The sequence below is a fragment of the Ambystoma mexicanum genome, chromosome 6p (assembly GCF_040938575.1).
Source record: "Ambystoma mexicanum isolate Mex_15411 chromosome 6p, UKY_AmexF1_1, whole genome shotgun sequence".
Classification (NCBI taxonomy): Eukaryota; Metazoa; Chordata; class Amphibia; order Caudata; family Ambystomatidae; genus Ambystoma; species Ambystoma mexicanum.
Genome location: NC_090935.1, coordinates 1,019,768,851 through 1,019,783,377, shown reverse-complemented (window position 1 = coordinate 1,019,783,377; position 14,527 = coordinate 1,019,768,851). Strand labels below are relative to the sequence as shown.

The following is a 14,527-nucleotide window of genomic DNA, read 5'->3' as shown; positions in this document are numbered from 1 at the left end:
AAATTTTAAAACTGGCTGATATCACATAAAAACGTCCTATTACAACAGGATGCAGAGAAAATGATGGAAATATTAGCAGATAAAAACACAAAGAACCTGTGGTCGATATTAAACGAAACTACTACCACGAATAATGCATTCACTAACAATTCGATATCAGGAAATACCTAGGTTAAGTTTAATTCAGCTTTATATAATGCATCCTTTATATACCCAAAGAAAAGACCAGAATGAAGTAGAAACTTCAATACAAAACTGGGACCTCAAAATAACTGAAATGTTATACCTCATCATGAAATTATCTACCTCACAAACTCCTGGCGTTTAATCCTAAAAAAGGCAAATAAAGAGTTGTCACATTTTTGCCTGTCTCTTTTCAACACAATAACAACAACAAAAAATCTCCCATCATCGTGGAGAACCTCGGTGATCATCCCAATCTTTAAAAAAAGACTCCAGGGATGATCCAAAAAACTATCATCCCATTGTGCTCTTACATGTGCAAGGGAAAATGTATGCTTCTGGACTATTAGATCGATTTAAAAATTGGAGCAGATCTTCAGGCCACACTGATGATCGTCAATGTGGATTTGCAAAAAAAGTAGGGTGTGCCTTAAATGTATTCCTCTTAAACATCTTGAAGATCAGATCCCTTTACAAAGGTATAAAAACATACATCACGCTAGTGGATTTCGCAGAGGCCTTTGATAGTGTCGACCGAACACTACTTTGGACAAAGTTACATCACTGGAACTGTCCTATGAACATCTTGGAACCAATAATGAACTTGTACACAAACACCTCAATCAAAATAAGATTGAACCAAGACAGACTTTTGACCGAAGAAATAAAAACAACTGAAGGCATAAAACAAGGGTGGCCCTTGGCATCTGAATTGTTTAAACTATTCATATCTGACACGGCCCTCACACTTCGAGAAGAATCAACAGTCTCACCAAAGATTAATGGGCACAGACTTGGAAGACTACTATACACAGATGATTTGATCTTGCTAGATCAAAAAGAAATTGGTCTACAAAGGAAACTACACCTTCTAAACACCTACACAGAACAAAATGGGCTCAAAATAAATACTGACAAAACCGTGATTCTTACCTTCAAATTCACAAAAGCAAGAACAAAAAAGAGGAAATGCAATGGCAGCTAGAAAAACAATCCTGGCTGCAAGCTCCAACAGCAAAATACTTGGGAGTAGAAATTAACTCAAGCAAGAATGACATTTACCAACACATGGCATTAAAAGCGAAGACACAGGCATTAACAACTCAAGGGCGAATAATACACCGTACATTTGGCAAATTTTCTTTAATACCCATACTTAGCTTTTATAAGCAGAATGTTTTCCCAATAGTTACTTACGGTGCCGAAACAGCATTATGGCCAACCATCGAAGGTCATTTTTGGAGAAAAAAAATCCTGCATCTACCTCAAAGTATATCTGTCCAACTTATTAGACACAAACTTGGATTACATTCCCTTCTAGCATCTGTAGAATGGAACGCCTTATCACTGTTTCGCAAAACTCTCCTGAACGATACTCCTACTCAATATCTCATCTTATAAAATAAAGTGACGAGGCCAAGCAAACACGCTGTTATCTAAACCTGGTCCGAATGCTGCACTGCTTTACTATCTAATGCGAACATCACAAATGGACTCCTTATTAACAACCCAGATGCGGCGAAGAAAACATTCTGGAACTACGATTGGATCAGAACAGAAGATGCTAGAACGAAAATCAAATTGCAATCCTACGTTAACACAGAAGTAAAACCGTTGTATAAAATACCAAACAACTTAAACAAGTTTCAGAGTCCGCAGTACAGAGCGACATTCATGTGATTCCGATTAAATCTGTTTAAAACAAAAGAAATACTACTCCATAGAAAAGAGATCAATGCAAATAATAAACTTTGTCGAGTTTGTAATAAAGAAAAAGAGACATTGAAACATCTCGTGCTAATGTGCCACCAGATATAACCAGCAAGGACAACCAGTTGGTAAAGGTAGAACGCATAAAAGATGCCGATGTATGGTGGCTCACATTGTGCGAGACCGAAAACCCTAAAATAATCTTTGCCTTGGGAAAAATGCTTCATGAGATCTTCCATAAAGACACATGGCACACTATGATCCTCGAACAGACGCCTTGAACAGGGAACTTGGGTATTTCTTTTTTTTTTAACTTGTTTTCTTTTTCTTTCTTTTGTTTGTTTTATTTCTATTTTTAATACACTGTAACTGCATATTGAAATTGTTGAAAGTAAAATCTGCTAGACATGCAGGTGTTTGAACAAAACCTTTGCTCCGAAAGAAACGAACGCAGCCAGCATAGGCTTCACTGATGTATTGGTGTGTGTCTACCTGAGATGCCCACAGAAAGCTGCCCTTCGCACCTTGGATGTCCTACCTATCTATGTCTCTGCTATGGCTTTGCCTGATGCGGTGCCAGGGCTGTTTGAGTTTGTTGGATCCTGCTGGCGGTGTCTTGTATTGTACCTCTGGAATGGCCACAAAGTGTGACACATTGGAGCCTCACAAAGTCTTGCGCATTTATGTTGCTGCATCTTTCACCTCGACAGTGTTGCCTTCTTTTATTTTCTGTGCAACGCTAAGGTAGCTTGCTCCCAGAGGAGCTGCCAGGGGGGGCTGAGTGGGCTATAGCCCCTGGTCTTTCGGTTGTGGCCCTGGATAGAATCTCGGGGGGGGGGTGGCTACAAACAAAAGGCTAGCTAGCCCGAGTCCTGACATTAGCGTAGCCCCGGATCTTTTTGAGACCTAGCAACACCCCTGCTTGCTACTGCTGTCATTACATTACTAAACTGAACGAGACCACAGTTGCTGTCGCTGGGGCCTTTTTGATTTTGTCGCTTTATTGCCATATTTCCTCTTACTCATCCTAAGCACCCTCTATCAATGGCTTCCTCTATTGCTCTAATCCCCTTCTCATTCCATTGCACACCTGCACCCCTTATTGCATCCTCCTTTAAAACTGTGCATTCTCCTCCTTGCACCCTGCTGCTTATAAATGCAAAGAACAAGAAACGCCAAAGCTATTGTCATTGCCAATGCTTGTTTAAAACGTTTATGAACTCGTATCCCGCTGACTGGCTGGTTACTGGAACAGAGCAACGTAAAGTGTCCCAGGACTTTGTTTAAGACCGCAGCACAGGTCTCATTAGTTTGCTAGCTCCTGCTACTGTGAATGGCTGGTACTCCATTTCAAAGATTTTACCCAATTTGTTGGGTATACATTTGTTTTTTTTTAGCAGCAGCTGGTTGCAGCTTCTGAGCCATTAGGTGAGTTGTTTCTGCTTACATGCGAATGACAGTCTAGCTTTCTCAACACCTGATGGTCTAAAATCCTTGATTTGGATGGATATGCTCGGCCACCTTGCTCTTTTCAGGCCTACTCAGCCAAATGGTTGGCATTTTTTGCCGTACTCTATGTGAAGAAGGTTTGTATGCCAAGTCTATTTCCAAAGGAGTGGGCAAAATGCTCTTTGTGAAAACATATTTTTCCATTGAAATGATTCTTTCAAATGGGCTTTGACGTTTTCCATTTTAATATAGGTACCTTATATGAGCCCAACGGGCCCTAACGTGCCCAGTCCTCCTGAGAACTATTGTGTCAGAGTGGGACAGAAATGGGTTTCCCCCATCTCCTGATGGACAATGATAGGGCATTGAAGTCTACTTGTGATTCGGAAATCACTGGGTTGATGTGGGGTTTACACAATAGGATGCTCAGGCAGAGAAACTGTTCTCTATTCCCCACGGTTTTTATTGGTCATTTATATTATGATGAATGCCAGCTTTCCCTGATTCTATGCACCAGACCGGGGATCAAGCCCACATTGTACAGCATCATCTTGATCCCAAGGCGAGTGTGTTGACCATGAGCTAAACTCCCTGCCCCAGTTTCCATTTCTTGGTGTGCTACTCAAAAGTGTGCCATTTGTACCTGGAGTATCTTCAGACTGAAGGCAATGTTGAAGGAATAGCTCGCATGCACTTACAGAAGGGCACATAAGCCTTTACCACAGGAACATTGTGGGCAGTAACTTCCGGCAGAGAATTGTAAAACATTGAGATGTAATGGAGGAGGGAGTAAGGAGACACACTGTGGTAGTGATCAGTTGACTCAATTTCACAGCTTTATTTATCTTTATACATCTCCCAAGCTGCGACCCTGCCGAGCTTCACCCCAGACCAGCCCCATATATGCCGGTCCCTCAGGCAGCCCGTTTAGCCATTGCTAAAGGACTGCCTGCAGGTTTTGGCACTTCTGATTAGAATAAAAGGAGACAACACACAGAAGGCAGACCATTCATCGAAGTGTTGGTAACCCCCGCAGGCACCTTTTTAACCATGCTGCTCCTTGAATGAAAGGGCTGCCTGCAGGAGTTTGGCTACTCTCGTTAAGAATCAGAAGGATAGATGGGATGCACCGGTATCATACCTTTGGTGCGCCCGGCATCTCGTTTTGTTTCTAAATCACTAGTCCGTCCACCCACAGGCAGCCTGCCAGCGGGGCTCGGAGCCTGTGATCTGGTGATCTGGCGCATCAAAGATATAATACCAGTGTGCCCCAACTCTCGTTCTTGGCTCCCATTGACTGGGAGCAATTATAAGACCCCCACTCTGCATAGGTGAGGGGGGATCTAGTTTGAGGTTAGTGCCCAAGTACAGGCGAAGCGGGCTCTAGTTAGGGGGTGTAGCCTAAGTACACCCACTCATACTTAGGCCACACTCTCTAACTAAAGCCCCCCCTAGATTCTGCCCTCACGTAAAGCACTGCCACCCATGACAACATTGGCCATAGGAACATATACACTATGATGGTCACAGCAAGCGCAGTGACCTACGGAATACACAGCAACATGCAGTATGCCTTTCCTTGATACTGGCCCAATCCTGTTTGTTTTTCTGTACCCAGGGACTTGTAATCTGTGATATCCCCGTAAAATCCCAGTTCCATAGAGCAAAGGACAAAAAACATGACTGGCCAATGCCCTCCTGAATGGATTGGGGCATGTTGGCATGTATGATACTGTAGAATGCAAACATGTTCAATATTATCACGACTCCCACCCTAATGGTGACACCAACATCTTCAGAATCCATGGTTCTGAGAGGTCACACACCCATCACCAAGGACAGGGATGAGAGAGTGTCCATCATCCGTCCTCGCACAAGCATAGCCGTGCTCTTAGCCAATCAAATAAAGCCCCTCGTAAACCAAGGTTGCTGCTAATAGCGTGGCACTGGACTTTTTCTCAAATATATTTCCCAGCCCACACTCGTCACTGACTTAGCACAATCAAATGTATTGATTTTGTGGGGGCGAGGCACAGGGCGACCTTGGATCTTGCATACTGAAGAGATGGGGGGGCTGCGGCCAACTGCCGTGCCATCCAGGAGCATCAGCGGCAAAGTTGAATCCCCGCTTGGGAGCGGAAACATACCACTCGTTTAATGATCCGACCATGGGGATTCTGGTGGAGTCGTGCAAATACTAAAGCAAACCCTTACATCTGATATGCATCCGTTATAAGAACCCATCGCCCCGTATGTACTCAGCCGTATAATGCTCACAGACACTTCTGTACCGGTCTTGTAAAATCCCACTGGCTGACCACTCTCCCAATGTCTAGAGAATCAATATTTATTAATGGGTGGGGCAGGTGTGAATGGGACCGTTGGTCTGGTTTCTGAAGCAAGCAATGCTTGTTGCATTAAAAAATGAAACAAGGCAGTGCCCTGCGGATCACCCCAACTCAACCCCACCCCACCACCGCTATACTACCACGTGCGCCCTATAAAATGCACAGTAATACCAATAGCTCAGGGGCTGTCCGCCCTGGATAGCGGGCCAGCCTTCTGCCCCCACCGCCCTCCTCCACTGGGGGGGTCCGTACACTTCGCCTCCTTCCTCGGAGGGAAATGGGCGTCCCCGGGCCCCGACCTTGGGCATGGACCCTCTATGGTGGATACACTGCGAGTGTTCTTAAGACGCCAAAACATAAACAATGGTGCCCAAATGCAAGACTGCGCCCTGTGAGGCGATGTCTGCAGGAGCGTGTCTGGCAGTCCACTCAGCACTTTCAGACATCCTTGGCAGAGATTGAATGCAACTGTGGTGGCATGCCGCGCTCCCCGCGAGCAGTCTGACTCCCATCGTTTGCAGGGCCTCCTCCTCCCTCTTACACGTGGCCATAGCAGGCTGCCCTGCGAGCAACCGTGGGACGCGCTATAACCAGCGCCTCTCCGGGGCGTCACTAATTCACGCCCCACCCAGCAGAGGTGAACCCAGCCCAAGTACCCTAGAGCCCCGGCGGAGCCCGCGAGGAATGGAAACACGCACCGGCGAGGAGAACTGTGCAGCTCTTTGTGCGCTCCTGCGCTCCCGCCTCCCCTAATGGGCTTACTGTAAAGTGGTGGCAGGCTGCGTGGGATGAGGTGGATTCGGTGTAGGCTGTCTGTGTGCATCATTTCATAAAAAGATCACGGCGAATACAGAGGACTGGGCTCTTTAGAGTTCGGTGAGTCAGGGGATTCGCGCGCCCCTGAGGTAAAAACGGAGACGGGGGCGATATAGGAGAGTGAGCTAGCCTAAACTGAAGTGAGGAGGTAGAGGGGTCGGCCTGTGTGGCAAAACACGAGGAGAGGGTTCCCTGGAAGGAACTCACACGGCGAATGCTGAAACATTACTAAAATCAAAGATAATGCGAAATGCTGGGAGGATAGAGAAAGTGCAAAGGGAAAAGAGTGAAAGATGGGAGGTATTAAGGCAGGAGCCGCTTTGGGAATAAGAAAGGCCAGTGTGCCGGGATACAGGGCCACCCGCTCGCTGCGGGATACAGGGCCACCCTCTGGCGTGGCAGCTCCAGGGCAGGCACGCGCCCCCTTTGACTGACAGCTCCCTCCTCACCTTTGATGTAGACGTCGTCGTCCGCCCGCATGAACCACTCGTACTTGTCCAGGTAGTGGTCGTGCATGTACTTGATCATCATGAAGGACTTCTTCTGCGGCGGGTACGAGTCGTCCACCCCGGGCAGCGAGATGACGGGCAGCGGCTCGGGCAGCGCGACTTCCCCGGAGCCCTGGCTGGAGAAGAACTCCACCCGGCCCGGGATGTAGGGCGCCCAGGTGCGCTGCGCGGCCACGGCCCGCGTGTCCAGATACTTCTGGGCCGTCATGACCCCCACGTAGAGGAAGTTGAGGCGCTTGGTGCGGGGGGCCCCAAAGTCCCCGCTGCCCGGGTGGGGGCTCTGCGTCCTGCTGCTGCTGCTGTTGCTGCTTTTCTTGCCCTCGTCGTCCTCCTCCGCGTCGGGCTCCTGCCCCCCGTACCCCGGCGCCACGCTAGGCTCCGCGCCCTTGCCTTGCCACAGGGGTGTCTTGCTGCTGGAGCTCCCCGCGGGCTCCAGGGCCCTGCCCGCCCCCTGCTCATCCGGGCGGCCGTAGTAGGAACAGGAGCTGGTGCGTCTCTTCCTCTCACTCATCTCGGCCACTTTTGGGGCGATGAGCCAGGAGGCGGCCGTGAAGCCCAGGATGAGTCCCAACACGACACTCATCCACGGCCTCCTGGACCTCACAGCCATGGTTCCCTTAGTGTCAAAAGACCCCCCAAACTGATTCAAAAGATCCCAAGAAAAAAAGGCAATCAATGAAATCCCGCCAGTGTATCCTCCTCTAGCGCCCAGTGTGCTGTTGCTGCTCCGGCACCGCTAAGACTCTGAGCTACAAGTTGAAGGTGCTGGCAGCGGGAGGGGGCTGGGGGCATGTGGCTCGGGGGGCGCCGCGGTGACTGTCCCTGCAGCCCGACATCCCTTCTCCCAGAGTCGGCCGCCTGCCTCTCGCCTCCTCGGCCGGCACAGCACGGCTGTCGCTCCTCCTGCCTCCCGGCAGCAGCCCCAGCCCCGCTAGCATCCCTCCTGCACTGCCCGCGGTGTGGCAGTCTCTCAGCGCTGTGCAGTCACTCCTTCCTCGGACAAGAGGCGGTTACCATCCGCCGCCGCTGCTCCTGCTGCAGCTATCCAGTGCCAGCCTCTCCGGAAGGAAAGACTTTCCTTCAAGGGCCGCCCCTGCCCCTCCTCCCCCCCTCCCCGCGCGGCTCTACAGCTCCCGGCTGCGCCTGTCACTGCCCGGGGCTCCGCGATATCTGCCTTGCGCTCTGCTGCGGGGCCGTCGGGCACACCTCTGGCAAGGGGCAGGAACGTGCCAGCCCGTGGGAAGGAGCGGGCGAGGCTAGGTGGGGGCCGAGGAGGATGACTAGAGCAGGCACAGACAGGTCGGGGAGGGAGGCGCCCCCGTTAACTCCTGCCTGTACTGTACGCACATCTGCAGACCGCGGCGTCTGGGAGCACTTGGAAGACACCAGTGGAAACAGTTACTGGCTCAAAGAGGGAGCCAGGGAAACGGGCACAGAGGGCCAGGGGAGGCGCCAAAGTTCCACCAGAGTCCCACCGGGTACGGACACGGTGCAGATGTGCCCTGGGGGGACGCGCGCCCGTGCGGTGCGGTGCCACTGCTGCAACCCCCTCATCCCCCCGGTCCTGCTACACTTTACTGAAGCCTGTGCGACACGCTTCGAATGTATCCCGAGACGGGGCATTACCTCATCTGCAAGCCCAGTGCCGAATTTGCAATGTGTTCATTCTTTAATCCATCTAATAAAAAAAAAACGGAATTCGACCACTGAAGAGACTGTTTAAGAAATGCCAGGTCCTACCTCCTGTATGTAAAATTACCCTGTACTTTGATCTGGTCTTTCACGTGCACTAGAATAGTGTTGGTCCTGAAACTGCCAGCTCCTGCCCAAACCTCACAAAACAATGATCTAATCTTACTTTTATGGCTTTGAATACAGTCTTTGTTAAAGTGTAGATGTTACTTCACAGACACATAGACTTTGGCATCAGATGAATGCTTTCCATGCCCTGCCTGTCTTTGGTTGCTCAGTGCTAAGCACAGAAAGCCATGTTTGGTGCAATGTTTAAGGATCCACCTAAAATGGAAACACCAGCCAGACAGATCATTCTGTGGGAAACCGGCAACAAGTGGCCTTATCACTGCAGAAAGAGAGTCCAGGCAAGCATCTATGCCAGAATCCAATCACTCAAAACCATCAATACAATATTGACCGATATTACATATTCCAGCCATGGCCATAGCACAGAAAAGAAGCCAGTGGTTTCCTAAAGAAACAAGGTGGCTTGTCAATAATCTGCAAAATCTCATAGTATTGCCTGCAAAGAATGTCAGGCCGGTGAGCCGACCTGCTGGCCACGCAACCGCGCACAAGGAATTGTTCATGGGGAGCATTCGAGATATCTGGGAAGCCCTGATAAAAAGACTGAGCATGAGTAGGCCTGGAATAAAGCTAATATAGGTCACATTGCTGGGAACAAATTTGTGTAGGGATCGAAGTTAGCGACATTGATTAACATAAAGGAAAGTTTATGGGTATCCTTTGTCAAGAACGATTATAGAAGCATCCCCCAAAAGTCATTTGTGGTATCTTGGATGTTATGTGAGTGCATGTGTGTGTGATGATGCTTGTGGAATGTTCCTGTGGAGCATGGAGTGTTGGGACACCTGGGGGTTCTACAAGTTACAGTTAGGGACTTGGAGCTGGGCAGGGAACCAGGGTTGAGGCCTATTACCATCTCTCCTACTTACCACCTATTCTATGGAACTTAAGAAGTGAATAAAGCCTGTTTCAATTTGTACTTACCTGGGTCAGCCTGGTTCTTGCTGCTTGTTGTTACTGGCCCAGGGCAGATCCTGCAGGAGGCAGGATACATCATTTGACGATGAGGATACCTGAACCCGAAGCAGATTGGGTGTAGGAGACGTGATGAAGAAGTAAAACCAGCCTAGAAAATAATTTTCCTGATGTGCTGGTAATGGAGTGAAGCTGCAGAAGCCAATCAGGAAGATGGTTGCAGCTACAAGCATTGGAGATCACCCTGGAGGCCCATCCATGGACTAGAAAAGTATTTCAGCCTTTTCTGGATGGAAGTTGTGTGGAAGTGTATGTTTTTGAGTAGTGGTGCACGTGTAGCTGATGTGCACATGTTTGGAGTTTCATGTGCGTGAAGTTGTGTGGAAGTGTATGTTTTGGAGTGGAGTAATTGCGCAAAATGGGATTTGCATGCATGCAATGGGGTTAGGCTTATGCACCCTGGCCAGGAGTATTGGCAGTAGTATAAAAATCTTCAGGAGGAACCCCAAGTTTTGTTTTGAGGAGGTTGGACACAGTGGGGTGTTCCAGTGAAGTTGACCTTAGGGCATGGGGCCAGTTTCGAGGTTGTTGTGGATTTTCAACGCAGTTGTGCGTTTGAAAAAGGAAGAGAAGAGATTTTTTTTTCTCTCAAGATTGTGTACGTTTACTATATCGGGGCTACATAATATTGTCTGCGTTGAAGGTAACCGCATGGCAATTTTTCCTTTTGTTGACATTAAGGTTGATTTTTAGGAACTAGGTTATTTCCTACGTTTTTCTGTGATGCAAGGTGGTGCATGAGGGAGGAGATTTTTGGTTGTTTTTGCACGCCAGTTTCAATGTTGTTTTAAATTGTTGTGGAGGGCACACAGCTGGTAGGCCAGTGGTTATTTTGTGGAGTCTTAGTACATATTTGGATCAGGTAGGGTCCATACACTGGCATGGATTACTGGTCTTTTGTTCAGTGGTAGTTATTAATATTTTATTCGGAGTCTTCAGGTCACCCCACTTATTTTTCCATCTGCGGTGTGTCCAAATTGTTTTTCCTTGTGGAAATTTTGGAATTTGCATTACACTACTGTTTTTTTATCCGGTAGTGTTTTGTTTCCATTGACATTTAGACATAGCCTTGTTGCTATGGATGTTTTCGCGCCACATTTCTTTCTTTTGTGGTTGCGTGTTGTGATTTTTGTGATCTTTTTGTTGTATGTCATTTTTCTAGACTTTTTAATTCTTTTTTCATGTTTGCTTAAGGGGAGAAGGAAGAGGCATGGTTGTTGGGGAAATTGTTTGAGTGTATGGGATCTTTGTTGGCATGTTTAGGACAATTGTTATGGCCTTTGTGCAAGTTTTCTAGATTTGTGGCTGCACTACAGGTGAGTTAGCCTCTGTGGGGGTGTTTGGTTTGTGCTCAAGTGTGGCAGACATGAGGCCAGGAGTGGCAGGCCTGGCGGAAGGTTTTTCTGTTTAGGAGGGTTTGGCTTGTTGTATTGTTGTTTGTCTTTTTGTGGCAAGGTTTGTGCTTGGTGGTGGCGGCACCAAGACCCTAGTGTGGCAGGCCAGGGTGGAAGGAGTAGTAGTATAATTGTGTTTGTTAGTCCTAGCATGATTGTGCAGTGATACGTTTTCTTGTGGTTGTTTTAAAGGGGGAGATGTGTGGTATCTTGGATGTTATGTGAGTGCATGTGTGTGTGATGATGCCTGTGGAATGTTCCTGTGGAGCATGGAGTGTTGGGACACCTGGGGGTTCTACAAGTTACAGTTAGGGACTTGGAGCTGGGCAGGGAACCAGGGTTGAGGCCTATTACCATCTCTCCTACTTACCACCTATTCTATGTAACTTAAGAAGTGAATAAAGCCTGTTTCCATTTGTACTTACCTGGGTCAGCCTGGTTCTTGCTCCTTGTTGTTACTGGCCCAGGGCAGATCCTGCAGGAGGCAGGATACATCATCATTCCCAGTGTTGCTTTGAAATGAGCGCCTAAAGGCATGAGAGCACACCTTTTGCACACTATGAGACAAGCATGCATTTATTCTTCTCACGTTACCATCACCTCACAGACAGGTGGTCATTCTGAAAGGCCACACTCACTCGTGCGAAGTCTTGTTCCTTTCAGTTCCTACTGCTAGAGCAATACATTTCTCAAATGCCCAAGAGGTTTTACCATCAGCTGCCACCGTCAACTAACAATATGCCGCATGGTACCGCCTGATTCCAAGAACGTGTAAAAGAGGTGACAAGTATCGTTTTGTCAGGTGGAATTGGATGCACTGGTGGATCATGGATTTGAAAGATTCAACCTTTATGACCTATGGGCAATGTTATTAAAGATATGGGTGAGTGTTAAATTGCTTTCGCATATGCTAATTGTGCAATCAATTTTTGCACGTTTCATGCAACTACTAGTTACAGAGATAAACTTGATTGGATATGAATACTAGTCAGACCATTGCATTCCCATAAGGAAAGAGGACCAAGTCTAACTTATAATGCTCTCAATCAATAGTAATGTACATTTTTATGATTGCTTAGATATTGAGTACTATTGTGACAGATGGGGTGACTATAAAGCTACTCAAAGTTACCCCTAATTGGTGGGTGGGGCATCTCTGTAAATGATATAATTCATGCATTGATTGTCAGAGTATCCCAATGTCCCTCGGTAGCTTAACCAGGGGCCCTGTTTACAAGAATGGCTTACATGCAAATCCATGTTTGCATCAATTAATTCTTCTATTCAACACATTGAAGAACCTCTTTTCTATGTTCAAACTTAACCACAAGTTTTGACTTCTAAAATAAATCTTTTCACGTACTGTCAGGTGAATTGGTAAGGGGGCTCAACCTTTGGCTATGCGAATATGATACATGGCATAGCAAAATGTTTGGAAGAACAGTAACATATTTCTCTTGTGTTTTCTGGATTAGGCAACACTATGTCACCTAGTCTAGATGGATCCATTTTGGGAGAAAATCCACAATTACCAAGATGACAATTTACTAAATCAAATTTTCAAATGCCAAGAAAAAACTGGACAAGGGTAAGCATGGGGAAATTAAAAGAACACATCATATTCAAAGCGATGTACAAAGACGTTGATACAATTTACAGAGGAGGCCATCAGAGAAGATGATAAATAATTTATACATTACAATACATAACAGATAATTCTGTAGTGTTTAAGGAGTAAACTTAAGACAACCATGGGAGAGATTTGAAATCATCCTGAAAATGAAAAGGAGAGACAGAAAGATAATGTAGAGGTAGGCAGGCAATACTGTGGTTAGATAAAGCAGGAACTGATCCATAATAATTGAGAAGATGGAAGTAAACTAAGCCATTGGAAAGTAAACATCTGGTAATAAGTGCAATTGAAAGCTAATGGCAATGAGGAGAGGAAAAGAACATGGCCAGTTGGAGAATACAAAGTTGAAGGCAAGCTACACTCCTGGGAGTCAGCAGTACGGGTTAAGGAAGAACACCAAATGCCCACTTTGAGGCTAACCACATCTGTCAAGGACAGGTGCTGATGATGTGGAGGAAGATCAAGAGGAGAAAAAAAAGATAGAATAGTAGGCTAATAGTAGCATAGAGTTGGGACAGGAGGGGAAAAGTAGAACGGATAACCTCAGTCAAGGTGCAGATGAAAGCATGCAACAGTGTGCTAACAATATTTAATTCAGGATAGAAGAGTCGTCAATGAGTAAAAATGCTAGCACCCATTGCAGAAGAAAGTATGGTAATTTCCTTGTAAAAATCGAAATGATTATAAACAAGTAAATAAAAAAAAGTATTGTAAGTGATTTCATTCCGACACCCATGTGCATTGTTAAACTTTTTTGATACATTGGACAAAGCCTAATTCCTTTTTCAGGGATGGTTGTTAAACAAAACGACTTTTGCTTTTCAATTCTAAATCTGGCTCAGGAAGAAGAGAATGGATTCTCGAAACGCGTCAGCCATTTTAATTGTTTATTTACCTACAAAATCCTTTGTTTCTTTATGTTGATCTTCTGTATCCATGAAACTAATGTGAAAGAAACTAATTAAAGAGTTGTCTCTCTCTTTATGAAGATAATGTTTTGAAAATTATTTGTTCATAATATGTTCATTGAATAATAGCACCTTGTTATAAATAATTATTGAACCGGTTCATATACGGTCTAACTATTGAGTGCAGGGGACGGGAGGCTCCAGAATTTTGGACCTTCTTTTTCTCTTTACACATATGTAGTAGTGGACCTGTGCCAGATCCACTTTTCCTCCCCCGCACCTTTAAAGAAATTGAAAATTTAAAAACCCAATTGATTTTTTCACCATACAACCTTGGAGTGCATCCACATATCCCTCTTTTCTTTAATCCGGCACCCAGCCAAGTCACGCCCAGCGTGTAGTGCGCAATTGAAACCCTTATTTATTTTTATCTATAAGTTCAATATTCTGAACGATATACCACTCGTATCACACCCTTCTCCTGAGACCCCCCCCGGTCACACTGAACCAGGAATCAGGCTCGTTTGCAAAGGTAAATATTTATGTATTTAGAATTTTAATCACAATATATTTTAATAGGTAACACCAATCACCAGTTGGGTGACAAAACACTGAATGATATCTTTAATACACTATGAAACAAGTAATGAGCAAAAAAAACAAATGCAGCACAGAAAAGAATACTTTTGAATTGGTGTAGAACAGATGGCACTATGGTTAGGAGCTCCCCCTGCAACACCCCTCAACCCCCCAATAGGCAATGTAAAGAGATGGGAGGAGA

General features: G+C 46.2%; 1 protein-coding gene across 1 annotated transcript in view; it reads right to left on the bottom strand.

The window, feature by feature from the left end:
- Positions 1 to 8,098, bottom strand: part of CHSY3 (chondroitin sulfate synthase 3) — a 735,143-nt gene extending 727,045 nt beyond the window's left edge. Inside the window, exon 1 of the mRNA XM_069625627.1 lies at positions 6,956 to 8,098. Within this exon, the coding sequence (XP_069481728.1) occupies positions 6,956 to 7,625 (670 nt within the window). The 5' untranslated portion in view covers positions 7,626 to 8,098. The remainder of the gene's footprint in view (positions 1 to 6,955) is intronic.
- Positions 8,099 to 14,527: the final 6,429 nt, after the last annotated feature.